We start from the raw sequence: 17,318 nt of genomic DNA on the forward strand, positions 1-17,318 counted from the left end.
TTACATTTTCCTGTAATATTCATTTTCAAAACAAACCATATCAATACTAAACAAGACAGTACAACCTCAAAAATGAGCAAAGGGGCTTCCCTGGTGGCGCAGTGGTTGAGAGTCCGCCTGCCGGTGCAGGGGACACGGGTTCGTGCCCCGGTCCAGAAAGATCCCACATGCCGCGGAGCGGCTGGGCCCGTGAGCCATGGCTGCTGAGCCTGCGCGTCCGGAGCCTGTGCTCCGCAATGGGAGAGGCCACAACAGTGAGAGGCCCGCGTACCGCAAAAAAAAAAAAAAAAAAAAAAAAAAAATGAGCAAAGGAGTTAAATAGATATTTTTCCAAAGAATGTACACAAATGGTCAAGAAGCACGTGAAAAGATGCTTAACATCATTAGTCATAAGGGAGATGCAAATCAAAACCACAATAAGATACGTTACACCCTCTAGAATGGCTATTTTTTTTTTAAAAAAAAGGAAAATAACAAGTGTTGGTGAGAATGTGGAGAAATTGGGATCCTGATGCATTGTTGTGGAAATGTAAAATGGTGCAGCTGCTGTGGGAAAGTTTCGTGTGGAAAATGTTAAACAGAATTACCATATGACCCAACAATTCCACTCTTAGGTATATGTATATCCAAAAGAATTGAAAAAGGGAATCAAATAGATATTTGTACACTAATGTTCGTAACAGCATTATTCATAACAATGAAAAGGTGAAAACAATCCAAGTGTCCATCAGCTGATGAATGGACAAAATGTGGTATACACATAAAATGGAATACTATTCAGCTATAAAATGGAGTGAAGTTCTGACACGTACAACAACATGGATGAACCTTGACATTATGTTAATAAGACAGTCACAAAAGGACAAATATTGTATGATTCCACTTATATGAGGTACCTAGAATAGGCAAGTTCATAATGATGGAAAGTAGAATAAAGTTCCCCAGAGAGTGGAGGGAAGGGGAAATATGAGTTATTTTTTTATTGGGTACAAAGTTTCTGTTTGGGATAATGAAAAATTTCTGGAAATGGATAGTGATGATGGTTGTACAACATTGTGAGTGTACTTAATGCCACTGAATTTTACACTCGAAGGTGGTTAAAATGCTAAATCTTATGTATATCTTACTACAATAAAAAAGATACATAAGAGAATTCACAGCTTTTCAAAATCATTCTGGGTGTTATGGGAGAGAGAGAAAAGACAGTACGCTCTGTGAATGGCAGGGTGGAATATGCTCCACGTCAGCAACTTTAAGGGTGAGGTAGGGAAAGAAATGTAATTGGTACAGCCACGTCACCTAAACAGCTTTCTTTTTTTTTTTTTTTTTCATCTTTATTGGGGTATAATTGCTTTACAATGGTGTGTTAGTTTCTGCTTTATAACAAAGTGAATCAGTTATACATATACATATGTTCCCATATGTCTTCCCCTTGCGTCTCCCTCCTTCCCACCCTAAACAGCTTTCTTAACTCAAAGCTGAGAAGAGAATCTGAAATAACTCTCAGAATAATACGGGCCAATAAAACGTGTCCCCCTATCCTATTTCCATTTGTGCCGGAGTTAAAAAGAACATCTTCCACTTAATTGAGCGCTTCTCAAATTTTTATTTTAAACATACGTGCCCTAAAGGTGGCTACTGTGTTTACTTTGATCGTCTTCAGTATTTCAACGCACACGAAATTGTTTAGCATTGTCTGGGGAGAAAACCTTGAGATATCACATCCCCAAATGGGACCGCCGATGTGAACGGCCTGTCTGGTACAGGTCAGAGTAAACTTTGTTCAGGAGTTCCATTAGCACCAAGATGCCTTCACCCCCACCGAAGTGTGGGGCCTAGGACAGAGAAAAGCTCTCTTCCCCCTCGGAAGGGGCTCTCCCAACAACACCCAACTCCATAACTGTTTCCTCACGCTCCGTTAAGCGGGCCCAAGTCTATCACTCTCCGGGTTGCTCCAAAGGATTCTGGGAGTTAGGGGCGGGACCAGGGACAAAAAAGAAATGTTGGCCCAAGGTGAGCAGCCGATAGGTTTAGGATTATCGGCTGGTTGCTGAGCGATTTCTCAAATCTTCCCGACAACTTGCATCACTTCTCCCACCGGGTACGCCCGCGCTCCTTCTCTTCCTTCCACGCTCCGCCCCCTAGGCTGCCCTATTAGCCAATCATCAGGTGGGTGCTTGACGGGCCGGGCCAATCCCGAACACGCTTACTTTGAGCGGGAAAGTCTCAGAAGCTCCGGGAGAGAGAGGTCGCCTAACTGCCGGTTCTTGGCCTTGTCTCTGGGTGGGAGAGTGGTAACAGGCCCTGGAGGCAGCCGCCCATTGGCCGGGCAGCGGGCCAATGAGGGGTGAGAAAGGGGGAGCGGCCCTGCCATAGGGGGCGGGGCGAGGCGAGCAGGTGCCAGGTCGCGTGCTGGTAGCGAGCCGGTGCAGACAATGTAACGGCCTTTCCCCCCCACCCCGCCCCTCCCTCCCTGCTCTGGTCTCCGCACCCACAGACCGGCTCCAGGCAGAGCTGTGGGCGGCGGCGGCGGGGTGCGGGCTGAGGGAGCCGGCGCCCCCTCACCCCTGTACCCGAGGAGCTGTGCCTAGTCCAGGAGGGGCTGGGGGCACCATGGAGGTGAGCGGCGGAGACGCCCGTCCGCCCTCTTACCCCCCAGGCCTGAGGGAGGGACCAGAGGTAACCCACGGGGATGGTCCGGGTCCGGGTGTTGGCCGGGCTTGGAGGACGGCGACGGTGAGGAGAGACTGAGGAGCGGGCGCGTCCCTGGACGCGGGTCTCTGAGGCGGCCAGGCTGGGCGGGAGAGGCCGGGTCACCAGCTAGGAGCCCCGACGGGGCGCCCGGGCCGCGCCGCGGGGGTGAGCGGGGGGCGCAGCAGTCGGTCGGGCCAGGGCCTGGGGGCGCGGTGCGGGCTGACAGGACGGGCGGCCGGGCTGGGGCGGGAGGTGACGGCCCGCGACGCCCGGGCTGCCGCTACCTCCTCCACGTTGGGCCGCGGCGGCGCTGAGGCGGAGGCCGGCGGCGAGGGCCCGTCGGGTGGGCGAGGGCCGCGCCTCGGGGTCGGGCCTGAAGGTGGAGAGGGAAGCCGGGGCCCCCAAATGAATGTCCTGGGAACTGATTCCGGGTGGAGCTGGGCGCACAGCCGACGTGGAGCCATCGTCCGGCCGTTTCGGTCCTGGCTCTAACCTGCATGATGTCTCTCTCCCGTTCCCTATCCCCGTTTCGTGCAGCGGAAAGTCGCGTTACGTGGAGGTGCGAATCGCTGCTGGAACCTCAGTGTCGACGCCAGCAGTCGGCTAACAGATGTCTTCAACAGCGTGATGTTGACTGGCTCCCCTTCCTTCTATGATTGCTACAAGTCGCAGGTCAGTTACTCGGCTCTGCCTTTGGTAGAGGATTTTTTTCTCCATCAGATCCAGCACCACCCCCACTCCCACCCCCCAGGCCATTCACATAGGTGTTTAAATTGCTCCATGTTTAGGACCAGACACCCGGTAACAATATTTTTTTTTTAATAAATTTATTTATTTATTTTTGGCTGCGTTGGATCTTCGTTGCTACGCGCGGGCTTTCTCTTGCAGCAGTGGGGTCTATTCTTCGTTGCGGTGCGGGGGCTTCTCGTTGCGGTGGCTTCTTTCGTTGCCGAGCACGGGCTCTAGACCTGCGGGCTTCAGTAGTTGTGGCACACAGGCTCAGTAGTTGTGGTGCACGGGCTTAGTTGCCCCGCGGCATGTGGGATCTTCGCGGAAGGAGGGCTCGAACCGGTGTCCCCTGCATTGGCAGGTGGATTCTTAACCACTGCGCCACCAGGGAAGTCCCCGGTAACAGCATTTTAAATACAGAGTCTGCAGAATACACACTGGTTTCGAAAAAAAGTTAAGGAATAAGATTTTTCGTTGATTCTTATTTTTGTCTTGTCCTCAGCATGACGTGATGCCAGAAATGTAAGAAAAATCTGTATTTACTAAGACCATAAAATATTTCTTCCTTCCGGCGTTTATTGTAAGTCGGTGCAAACATACGTTTTATAATTTAAATTTTTCTTTACTCTTTTATTCTCTGGCTCTAACAATGTCTTTGGTGACATGCTGCCTTTTACCTCACGTAAAACATTTAGTTTTGTTGTTAATCGTGTTAAATTAAGCTTAGGTTAATGTAAGCCATTTTCATTTGAAATTATTTAACCAGGACATCACTGTTGATATTGTTATACTTTGAATTATAACAATATCCTGAAATAAATAATTTTATTTAATTCACACTACAACCTTGTATAGTATTATACCCACTGTACAGATAGAGAAACTGAGGCTCAGAGCGTTTGACTTGTGCCCTAAGTGACAAAGCCCATGTGGAACCCAGCTCTTTTTCACTGCCAAGACCAGCATTCCACTGCTCTCTGTAATGTTTACATGACTACTAAAATTTACTTGGATTTAATTTCAGTTGATTAAACATAGCAAGGATAAAGTGATACATTTTGCAGTTATCTAGAGTAATTAATATGCCAACCCTAAGCATTTGCATATTTAATTTCCAGAAATATTTTGACTGAGAAGGATCCAAATATTTAAAGTATAATTGTTAGAATCCACCACATTACTTTAGTTGCTTGTTTTATCCTGGCATATTACAGTTAAATCAATCTTTTAAAAGGATTTTTTCTAATACTCAAATCTTACTTTAAAGTATAAAATATACTTGAAATAATACTCCCAAAATACATTTAGTTTCAAATACTGTTTACTTCATTTGATATTATATAATCTGAAAATGCTTATTTTGTTTAAGCAACTCTTTCAAAAAATGAACAATTATTTATGTCACTTTGGATACTTCAAACCTAAAAGAGAGTTAAGGGGGTCTGTGATAAAAACTGCAGAACTAAAGATAAAATTATGAAAGGTTCTAACAATAAAATCCTTTATAAAAGTTACTGCTAACAAACAGAAATTTTGGAAAGGCAGTTTTTAGTGGCACTCTTAGCAAAATCCCTTCTGTGCCTCAGTTTCTCCAGCTTCAGAATAGTCAACAAAATATAAGCTATAAACGAGAAAATTATAACGTGTAGGTTTCAAATAGTAATCATAACTGGAATTTAAACAAATGGCTGTAAAATATTTGAGATTCTTGAAGGTGAGTGATTAGAAGGTATTAATTTTCATATATTATTGGTATAAACTCAGTGAATGTTTAAAGTGTTATTTTTCAATTATCATGTCTATGAAGAACAGAAGTTTAGGAATGTGTTGATCTAAACATGTTTTATCTCTTTTTACATAAATTTCGATTAAGAGAATGAAAGCAATTAGAAAATATTTTTAACCAGGATTATATACCTTCTATATTTATAAGAAAATACTATTTCTACTGTGTTTATGCCTGGATATTTATAGTTATTACATCTCACGTTTTACTAGCTCCTTATTTGGAGAGTTAAAAATTGTGAATCTGGGCTTCCCTGGTGGCGCAGTGGTTGAGAGTCCACCTGCCGATGCAGCGGACGCGGGTTTGTGTCCCGGTCCGGGAAGATCCCACATGCCGCGGAGCGGCTGGGCCCGTGAGTCATGGCCGCTGAGCCTGCGCGTCCGGAGCCAATGGGAGAGGCCACAACAGTGAGAGGCCCGCGTACCGCAAAAAAAAAAAAAAAAAAAAAAAAAAAAATTGTGAATCTATACTTTCAGACTATTTTAATTATTTAAAATTTGAGGGGGCAGTATTTTCACTGTACCTCAATCCCTTTGGGAAGGAGGCAGGACTTTTAATAATTCATTAAAATCTTAAAACTCAAACTTTTTATCTTATTTACTCAAAATTCATTATAGAAGTGTTAAAAAAGAAAATGAGCTTGTTTTTTCTTCTAATTGTAATATCTTTAAAATTTCTTAAGATATAACATGTCTCATCTCATTTTTACACTTTCTCTTGGAAATAGAAACTAGGCTGAAAATTAAAGATATTGTTTTAAAAGGCCCTAATGTAGGAGTAAGAAGGCCTTGAGATTGGGTTTTAGTTTTGTCACCTCTTAGCTCAGTAACTTTTAGCCTCCATTTCCTCATTTTTAAAATATAGAGAATATCCATGTCATAAAGTTGACTGGATACAATAATGTTTGTGGAATTTCTTTGAAAATTCTATGTAAATGTACATTCACTTTTTTTTTCACAGATTGGGGGCAGTAAGACTGAGTTTTGTAAATGATTTATTAAAAATAATACTGCTATAGTCCACATAATGCTCATCTGTTCAAAAAATTAAAACTGCAATAACTGTAGGTGTTTTATACCAGTGATAAGCAACAGGTACTGAACGGGACCAAAATTTTCTTGGAATAACCACGCCCACTTGTTTACATACTGTCTATAGTTGCTTTGGTGCTAGAACAGCAGAGTTGAGGAGTTTCAATAGAGACCTTAACACAGCAAACGCTAGAATATTAATTATCTGGCCCTTTACAGAAAAAAATCGCCAACCCCTACTGTAAAGTAAGCTTAAGTGGCTAAGTCTAGATTTGTCTCCCAACTCCTCAAATTTCCTATTATTTGGCTAATATTCTGTAATAAATGCAGTTTTGATTGTGTCTGGTATACAAACATGTCTTTAAAATTTCAGAGTGAAGACAGTGTTGACCTAAGGCAGACCTATGCTCCACTTTCTTCATCAACAGAATATGCAAGTTCTGTAGATTCTTCACTTTTCTATGCACCATCGTCTATGTATGGAGATGATATTAAACAGCCCTCTAACTCTCAGATCAGTGTAAAGAACAGGTAAATTAATAAATTAGATTTCTCAGGCTAAATGAAGTGTTTTTAAGTTTGATTACATGGGAACGTAGTTGTATTAGCCCTTTGTTCCCTATATCAGCATTTTTATGTTATGGCATAATTTTGTTTATCAAACTTTTAGGAAATCTTAAACAGGATAGTTACATGTGTATAATTTTTTCTTATTACTTTTTTTTCATTCATTAGAGGCAACCCTGAGTAAATCTTAAGTTCCTCTTTCTAAAGATAACTTATATAAATGAGTTACAGTTTTTCAATCTATTTTTTTAATCCAATTCTAAATTTTCGGTAATTTTTCCTTCACAAGTATACAACAAACAGGATTTTATCAAACATAAGATACTTTAATTATTTTTCTGTTCAATTCCAGTAATAATAAGGGCCTACTCTATGTCAGATTCTCTCCTACTGGAGATATTAGAATTAACATGGCAAAAATTATCCCTGCCTTTATAGATCTTAGTAATGATGATGATGATGACGACAACTTGTCAGGCACTGCAAGTATAGTGAGGTTTGAAAGAAGTAGTATAGAATGTTACGGGAGCTTACTGCCAAGAGAAGCTTAAGGGAGTGACAATACCTTTATGTTAATTATAATAAGGGAGCAGTTAATAGAGGCCGATGCATCTTTAGTTTAACCAGGACATAATTATTTTTAAAATCTACTAATTAATTAAATAATTGTTAAAAAATTTTAATTTGGTAAGTTCTCTAAAATAGTGATTTTATTAGAAGGACTATATAACATATAATTCCACAAAAAACAAAAATATTTTTTAAGTTGATACTAGTTCATTGAAAAACTTCACACTTTACAGAAATATATAAAGGCAAGCAGAATTTTACCATAACCTTGCCTCTCCACCTCCCAGTAACAACTATTAACAGTTTGGTATATATTACATAGAATATTTTTCTAGATATATACTAACATTATTAAACAAAAAAACTTTATATTGAATCTTTTTGAAATAACAAGATGTAGTGGAAAAAGCATTAGACTTGTAGGCAGACCATTTACTCAGCAAGTGTATAGTAAAGCATGGCAAATCACATGCCCTTGCAAAATTCAAGTTTCTTAATATCACACATGATCATTTATTCAACAGCTTAACGATTACTAATATCTTCCCTTCCTATGTTATGAAGATCAATGAAATTTTGAGTGTTATGCAAATATAAGGTATTTTTATTTATTTCTAAAATGTCCTAACACTATGAAATGATAGACATAAAATATGAAAAAACAAGAAATTACAATTTAAAACAACATATTACTTCTAGGAACAAATTACCCCAAATCCATAAGCGGTAAAAAGGCACCAATTTTCCCTCTCCTTGTGGCTTTTACATTTTGTATTATTTAGATAGTTTTAGTCACTAGGTAGGATTTCAGGTACATGGAGTACCAGTCACTTCTTCGGCAAAGATTTAGGGGTAGCCTCCAAATCTTTTACATTTAAGGGACAACTGCAATGTTGCTGTGATATCTAGGATGACCATATCACATTTCACTTTTTAATCCAACGTTTAGTATGAAGAGTCACAAAATAGAGCAACAGGTTCATATGGTTTTCAAATCACAAATGGAAAAACTGAGCAAGTGTTGTTGATGTAATGATGTATACTAGGACTAAACATGATTTCAGGAGTAGCCATGGTACCAACCGTGTCTGCAACATCATGGATCAGAGATTTGTATCTTGATCACCTAAAACGAATAGCATGTGTTTTGGAGAAATAAGAGGTAAGCATACATTGTGAACTAGACATAGGATTTGGAATGAAGGAGAAATACTTATGTAACATAAACACTATGCTAAAGTGGAAAATATTCTGAGTTCCTGTTCCCTTTTTATTTGAAATGATGGTATAGAGTCAATCCAAATATTTTATCGAAAAATAATGGCAGAATAAGTCTGGAAATAGAAATCAATATATTGTATTTCAATATGAGCAGAAGTATTTACATGTGATATTCATTTATCTTTAGGATTCAAACAGAAAGAAATGACTATGGTAGTGAAACAGACTTATATGGACTTGTGTCTAACATTTTGGAAGAGCAAGATAAATCACAGCCATATTTCACTGAGGGGTTAGTATATTATATAAGCTATACAGTGTGTAGTAAACCTTTAAATTCCCAGGTACTAGATTACCCTATTAACTTTTATTTTTAGTTAATAGAGGATCATCTGACAGTAGACATCTTAATTCAGATATTTGTTTCGAGAAGCCTTGATTTTGCTGTGGTGCTTGCCATACAATTGAAAGTTTAATTTGCTATTAAGAACTTTCATTTGTTGAGGTGTGCTTAGAGCAGGGGGTCTGAAGAAATGGCTCGTCTGTTTACAACATACCCGACAGGAATCTGGGTTCATTGTGACAAGGGGCACAAAACTTGTGGCCTTCCTATGAACAAATACCCAACACGTATCCCCCTGCACCTCCATGTGGCTGCTGGGCAGGACCAGTGGGACAGGGCTCAGTACTGGAAGGAAAGCTACAGCATGCAGTGGGGAAGTTTGCCACGTGGAGCCTGTCTGGTCCACGTGTGAGTGGGCCATGAATGGTCTTATAGGCATAAAGGCTTTGAACCCCTCTCTTCAAAAAAAGCAGAAAAATAGATTCCAACTTATGCCATTCTGGAAAAGGCAAAACAATGGAGACAATAAAAAGATCAATGGTTGTCAGGAGTTTGCGGGGAGAGGGGAGATGAATACATAGAGTACAGAAGTTTTTATGAGGGGTGAAAATACTTTGTATGACATAATGATTTTATGTCATCATACTTTTGTCCAAACCCATAGAACATGAAACACTATTCACTTCGTAAAGTGAACCCTAAGATGAACTAGGGATGTTGGTGATTATGATGTGTCAATGCAGTTCAGCCTTGGTTAAAAAAAAAAGTCTTAAAATGAATTAACACTCGGGGTAGACGTTTTTGGCAAAACTTTTGTTTCACTTTTATATATGTATACACATTATATATGTGTGTGTTTGTTGGATTGTGATGTAAAATGTGCTTTTTAGATTAAAAAAGTTTGCAGGCTACTGTAGTTATACTGGCAAATAAAAGACAAATTAATTTCTTTTAAAAAAAGAACTTTCATTTGGAAACTTGCATAATTATTCTTGCATAATTCAGAGCTATTTCCCTTGAGTTCATGAGCTAAAATTTGGCTTAAAGAATGTACATTCCAAGGACTTTTATACTTATACCTACAAAAATAAAACTATCATTACTGCTGTGCAGAAATATGTATGGATTTTATTCATACGGTAAAAATTTTTTAAGTATGCTTTAATCGTTTTATTTGGGTGTGGAAGCCATGTTATGCGGCACGTGGGATCTTTAGTTGCAGCATGAGGGATCTTTGGTTGCGGCCTGTGAACTCTTAGTTGTGGCATGTGGGATCTAGTTCTCTGACCAGGGATTGAACCTGGGCCCTCTGCATTGGGAGCACGGAGTCTTAGCCACTGGACCACCAGGGAAATCCCAGCACATCTTTTTTATTTAAAAAACATTGAGGTCAACAACACTTTTGTATTATATAATAACTTAATTAAAAGAAAAACTTATTTTGGTTTCTACTTACTATATATAAACAATTCATGTGGGGACTTCCCTGGTGGTCCAGTGGTAAAGAATTTGCCTTCCAATTCAGGGAACACAGGTTCGATCCCTGGTTGGGGAACTAAGATCCCACATGCTGCGGGCAGCTGAGCTTATGCACCTCAATGAGAGAGCCCGCGTGCCACAAACTACAGAGCCCATGCACTCTGGAGCCCATGCACCCCACAACTAGAGAGAGAAAACCCACACGCCACAGCTAGAGAGAAGCCCGCGGGCCGCAACATAAAAGAGCCTGCATACCTCAACAAAGATCCCACGTGCCGCAACTAAGACCCGACACAGATAAAAAAGAAAGAAAGAAAAATAAATTAAAAAACAAAACAAAACAGTTCATGTAAGACCATGTAGTCACCAGCCTCAGGCCTTAGTATATGTCTCTTGGGAAAGTATAGTGAAGACATATTAAGATTACAATGCATATTTATATAGCATATAGCACATTTCAAGTTATAGTTATTTGGATGTAATGGCAGCTTATAAGGCAAAGTTGGAAAGGATTAGAGATTGGTGAGGTGGGGCAATATAAATGTTTTTGAAAGCCTTTCCTACCTTCTCCACTAAGAAAATAAAGACTTTTAAAACCTAAATTGTAATTAAATGTATTTACTTGTTCTAGGACCTGCTCCTCCAATTTAAAGTCAGTTTGGCCAGTGAACACAAGCAGATTTGCAGATCACCATGACCTCTTAACAGAAACCAAAAGGCCAATAGATACAGCCATCTCTCAGCAAGCTTTTTATACTGGTGAATCTGTGTCAGCAGTGGAAAAGCAGTACCTGCATAATAGTAATCTGATACCACAACAAAAAATAGATGAACTTTATCATGGATTTACTGGTTTAGACCTTGAAGAACAATGGATGTACCCCTCACGAAGTGATCATTCTAACTGTTACAGTATTCAGACAAATGATACAGCTAAGACGACATTTCAAGAATATCTATCTATCAAAAACTGTTTTACACCCCACATTGGTCTGTCTGACATCATGAAAGAATCAGGAGTTGATACCTACTCTTATGGAAGAGAAAAAATATGTGCTAAAGGTCTTGAAGCACCATTACAGCAAAAGAGGGCAGAGATGTTTCTTTCCCAATTTAATAGATACAATGAAAATGCAGATTATTGTAGATACCCAGAATATGCTTATCCTAATAAGGCTAAGCTGAATAAGTGTTCAAATTTTAGTGTCCAAGATAGTAAAAAATTAGCCAGTGGCACACCTGAAACACCAACTGTAGAAGCAGACACCTACACAAAGTTATTTCAGGTTAAACCAGCAAATCAGAAAAAAATGGAGGCGACAATACCTGACCAGCAGAATTTCACATTTCCAAAAACTATACCACATCTGACAGAAAAACAGTTAGCAAAGGAAGCATTTACTGCTGATTTTGGCTTAAAATCAGAATGTGGACTAAAACCTCACACAGCTTGTCCAGCTAATAATGATTTTGTCAATGTCACAGAAAAGCAACAGTTTACTAAACCTGACCCCCCAAATTCTGAGTATTTTAGGTCAGTGAATTTACTAGCAAACTCAGCAGCATCTTCAGGCAGTATCAACTTAAACAGACCAACTTGGATGAATGTCCAAACAAAAAATAACACTCTTATTCCTTATCGAAATCAAGGTAACTTGATGAAATTAAATACTCATTTAAGTGCAGCTTCAAAAGGTTCTAACCATTCTTCAGATTTCCTGCAACTATCATCTACAAATTTAACAGCAAATAGCAATTTATTTCAGAAGTATTGCCAAGAAAACCCTTCAGCATTTTCTAGTTGTGATTTTGGTTATAATGGTGCAGAAAGAATTCAATCTGTTAGTCACATGAAAGGACTGACAAAGACTGGAGAAGAAAATCTCTTTGAATCTGTTACCGATAAAAAAATAAAGCAGCCAAATGGATTTTATGATAACTATTCAGCTCAGCAGTATGGGATCATTGAAAATGTAAACAAACATTATTTTCAAGCTATGCCCCAGAGTGGCCATTATGACCCTGAGGAAGGGCCTAAGCATTTAGATAGCTTATCTCAAAATACATATCAAGATCTGCTGGAGTCACAGGGTCATTTTAATAGCCACAGACAGGGAAGTGGAGAGAACAATATTAATAGCCGTGTGAATCGCACACAGGTGTCATGCTTTTCTAATAATTATATGATGGGAGATTTAAGGCATAATCAGAGTTTTCAACAACTTGGTTCAAATGGGTTTCCCCTAAGATCCACACACCCACTTGGCCATTCAGTTGTTCCACTGTTGGATTCCTATGATTTGTTTTCTTACGATGACTTAAGCCATTTAAACCCGTATTTCAATGATATGATGTATGGTGATAATTCCTTTTCTGGTTTTGTGCCAACTTTTGGATTTCAAAGACCAATTAAAACCCGTAGTGGACCAGCCAGTGAACTTCATATTCGTCTAGAAGAGTGCTATGAACAATGGAGAGCATTAGAAAAGGAGAGAAAAACGGTAACACAAAACTATCCATTTAGGTGTAACTTAGTATATCCCCTTTGCCTATCTTCATTTTATTTACCTTAGTGTAGCTTAAGAAAGAGTACTTGCCTTATTTTTAAGTTGCATTCTTCTATAATGTGTAGTATTTGTTAAGTTCATGACTATAGAGAATTAATTAGGTAATTTAGAGACTAAAAATGCTTGGGGTTTAAAAAAATTTCTTATTTTAAAGTTTATTTTGCCTATTAGGTAGACTTTTTCCTTAATGGGTTAAAAGTTTATTTCTTTGAATTTTCTAAGTATTAAACTATTGGAGTGTTTAGGTATTTTATGCATTAAGTGTGACAGAAAAGTACTGTGGTACTGTGGTTTGTATTTGTTGCCTTTTGATACCAAAACAATTTTTATCTAAAGGAGTAATTTTCAATTTACTTCTTAGGCCTATGAGAAATATTATTCATGATTGAATCATATTTAGAAAATTTAGCATCTAAAAGTCATATAATTTTTTTACAGACTGAATTGGCCCTTGCCAAAAATTATCCAGCGAAAAAGGTATCGAGTACTAATAATACTCCAATTCCAAGGCTAACCTCCAACCCATCTAGAGTTGATCGCTTAATTGTGGATGAACTTCGAGAACAAGCCAGAGTAAGCTGTGAAAATATCCAATAGCAGATTTTTTAAACTGATAAAATTTTAAAATGCTTCAGCAAGTTAGAATTCTGAAGGATTTTAAAATCACATTTATGTGTAACTCTCTGAAATGTATTCTTTTCCATGTTTGGACCTAGAACTATTAGTTATTTAGGAAAGGGAAAATAGCCCCACTCAGTCATTGAAATAGTAGGTTTAATAGTCTAAGTGGTTCCTCTTCAAGAAACCCAAATTAGCAATGGAACTAATCCTCAACAGAAAGAAAATTCTTTTTAAGCAAAAATCATTTTGCCTTTTACAGGGAAAGTCCCATTTCTTAGTCACAAATATTTGTTTCCTAGCTTCATGAGCAAACTGCTTGCATTATACAAGATAGTAAATTAACAGGAAATTACCATATCTCATTTTCTTAACTCTGTACTCTTACCTTTATTTTTGGCTGCATTGGGTCTTCGTTGCTATGCATGGGCTTTCTCCAGTTGTGGCCAGCGGGGGCTACTCTTTGTTGCAGTGCATGGGCTTCCCATTGCGGTGGCTTCTCTTGTTGTGGAGCACAGGCTCTAGGAGCATGGGCTTCAGTAGTTGTGGCCCACGGACTCTAGAGTGCAGGCTCAGTAGTTGTGGCAGACGGGCTTTGTTGCTCCGCGGCATGTTGGATCTTCCCAGACCAGGGCTTGAACCCGTGTACCCTGAATTGGCAGGCGGATTCTTAACCACTGTGCCACCAGGGAAGCCCACAGAGTCTTATTTTATTGAACATTAGTTTCTTACTTGTACCATGCTGTCTTTAAAATACAGATATGAACTACTTCAATGGAAAAAGATTGATTTTACCTAGCTTTCAGCCTCATTCAGTTGTAATTTTTAATCAAATTTGTAAATTTGTACAATGGAATTTATCAGTGGTATAGTCAGATACTGACATGGGTTATAGCCAAACGTTATAAAAACTTAGGTCTTCTGTTTTTTTCTTAAAACTGTTCCAAGTTAAATTTTCTTTTTCTCAGTAATACATTTCTAGGCAATAAATCAAAGGATTGCTAACTGTGGATATTAAGAAATATACTTTTTCCAGCCTTACTTAGGCTTCACCCTAATTTAGAAGGTTATGTTTATAGCTGTTATAATAATTTTGTTTATATTTAGCAACATTAGATCAGTAATACACAAAGGGCAAAAATATTTTTATGTGTACCACTTTCTAGTTTGCTGGTTTTGTGGAATTCTGAAAAAAATCTTTTAAAAGTTTATTAAGGGCTTCCCTGGTGGCGCAGTGGTTGAGAGTCCGCCTGCCGATGCAGGGGACAAGGGTTCGTGCCCTGGTCCGGGAAGATCCCACGTGCCGCGGAGCGGATGGGCCCGTGAGCCATGGCCGCTGAGCCTGCGCGTCCGGAGCCTGTGCTCCACAACGGGAGAGGCCACAGCAGTGAGAGGCCTGCATACCACACACACACAAAAAAAAGTTTATTAAAAATCACCTGTGTAAATTTCTTTCTCTACACTTATCATTTATTCAAAATGATTGTCTTATTTTAAAAATACATAATTTGTAGTTCACTGGAGTTTTTTCTATGGTATTTTCTTTTGTTGTCTTATTTTCCCCTCAAGAATCTGGCTGGTTGTACAGTTGGGAAGAAAATATTTTATACCTGTACACTTGTGTTTTCTCCATGAGCTTAAACTGGGATAGACTTATTCCAAAGAAACTTGATAGGAGTGTGAGGTTAGAGGCATCATTCAGGTGCTTATTAATTGAGAGGTATTTTTCTACTCTCTCCAATCACTGAACACCAAGTTCTTAATGTAAATTTTAAATCATTTAGCTCCCAAAGGCAATTATTGTATTTATTTGATGTCCAAATCCTACTTACTCAAAAACTGCTCTTTCCTTACACCTTACAAGTTTAGAATTTCAAACAAGTTAGGCATATACAACTATGAAACGTACTACCCTTACTGATACACAGTGCTCTTCTTTAAGCTTAATTAACCAGAAGATTGAGACTTCCTGATTTTCCTTAGCAGTTTTGACAGTTATAGGATTTATTTTGTATTAGTTCAGCATAAGTTTAAATTGGTATTTTCTGGATTATGGATTCCTTAAAACTACCACTAGCCAGTATTATTTCTGATTTCCAAAAGGAGAACTTTGGAGGCCCAGAAAGGAATTGCTGAAGTCAAGATTAATCAATCTAGGATTTCTCCTTTTTAGCTCAGTTTTTTTCCCTTTTAATTACAGTAACTCCTAATAATGCTCTATTTGCAGGCTATTCTCTTATTTGCCAAAAAGAATGTCATATCTTATATTTGCACTTACTGTTAATAACATGGAAATATTTGAATGTTTGACTTTTTCATTGTTGCTTATTCCCAGTAACTGACTACCCTTAAACCTTTTAGAATTAACATACACAAATAGGTACAAATACAGACTTTCCATCTTTGTTTCCTCCAGCATGGTGTCAGGACATAGTAAGCATTCACTTATTTATTGATTATTACTGCTCTCATCTCTATTCTGCTTCATTGAAGATTTGTTTTAAGTTACTGACAGGGCAATGTGGTTACATGCCTCATCAAAATTTAAAATGTTTCCCGCAGGTTGTGACTTTACTGGGCAAAATGGAACGGCTTCGAAGCTCTCCCCTTCATGCCAGTATCTCTACAGCTCTTGATAGACACTTGGAGTCCATTCACATTGTACAGTCACGTAGAAAGGACGAAATTGTTAATGCTTCAAATCGGCAAAGGCAAGGTGTTCCTAGATGCCAAGACGACAGAGGTACAAACATGAATGCATGTTCTTTTGATAAGGCACTGAGAGAATTTGAATGTTAATAAAATCAGACTCTAAAGTTAAAGGGTTGAATTTCTAACATTTATACTTATCTAAAGAATAAATTGTTAAATGGCGCCCACATAACTTACTCCAGAAGTACTTTGATCTATTTTGCTAATATTACCCATTTAATTATAATAACTCTGTTACAGTCTGTGTTCTACCTAAAGCATAGTCATGGTTATACAAGTCAGAAATAAATACAAGTATCAACACTTTTAAATATTAAGTCAAGTACTTTGGTTAGCTCAGTCGATAGCCATCCTTCTTTTATAAAAATAATGTTTGATCATTTAGTAGCACAGCACGGGGTTTTATGAGTTCAGGGGTACTTAAATGGCATCTGATATGAACTGACCTCAAATATTTCTTTTACAGATGTTTTTGCCCTTGCTTCAGCAATTAAAGAGATGTGTGTGGCTACTCGGAAAGCACGCACTACCCTGTGGTGTGCACTGCAGATGACCTTGCCAAAAACAGCCAGTACAGCTGGCCAAACAGATGTGGAAAAGGCTTTACAAGATATAGTAAACTGTGAAGATAAAGTCCATGAAAGCCTAAATAGTAGCAATCCAATGAACCAGAGAGGTGAAGCAAACAAACATTAAGGAAATGCCAGCAGAAAGAAGAATAAAAAGCTGATAAGTAAATGTATCAAAACATGCTAAAAAATGTTAATGAACTTGTCAAACTTGAAAATTTCATTACATTAATTTTCTTTCAGATTTAAAGGTAATACCTTAATGAAGTCTAACTTCTATTTAAAAATCTTCTATTTGGAATGAATCAGATGTAGTTTAAAGTGAACTCAAAGCTAAAGTTGACTACTCTAGGGGTTCCTGGGTAGTCAAAGATAACAAGTTTAAGTAAATTAAATATTTCCTAACAGCTAAAATATTGCTGAAACCCATTC

At 38.6% G+C, this 17,318-nt stretch overlaps 1 protein-coding gene across 1 annotated transcript; it reads left to right on the forward strand.

Annotated features, from left to right (window-relative positions):
- Window positions 1-2,613: 2,613 nt before the first annotated feature.
- On the forward strand, window positions 2,614-17,243 carry MEIOC (meiosis specific with coiled-coil domain; the record flags this gene model as incomplete). Its single annotated transcript, XM_079904963.1, has 8 exons — window positions 2,614-2,679; window positions 3,232-3,366; window positions 6,614-6,771; window positions 8,786-8,890; window positions 11,052-12,921; window positions 13,426-13,560; window positions 16,168-16,348; window positions 16,784-17,243. The coding sequence occupies 8 exons, from the start codon at window positions 2,614-2,616 to the stop codon at window positions 17,011-17,013; spliced, it is 2,880 nt and encodes a 959-aa protein (XP_079761089.1). The 3' UTR covers window positions 17,014-17,243.
- Between the last annotated feature and the right edge of the window lie 75 nt (window positions 17,244-17,318).

The sequence above is a fragment of the Stenella coeruleoalba genome (assembly GCF_951394435.1).
Source record: "Stenella coeruleoalba genome assembly, chromosome: 19".
Taxonomy (NCBI): Eukaryota; Metazoa; Chordata; class Mammalia; order Artiodactyla; family Delphinidae; genus Stenella; species Stenella coeruleoalba.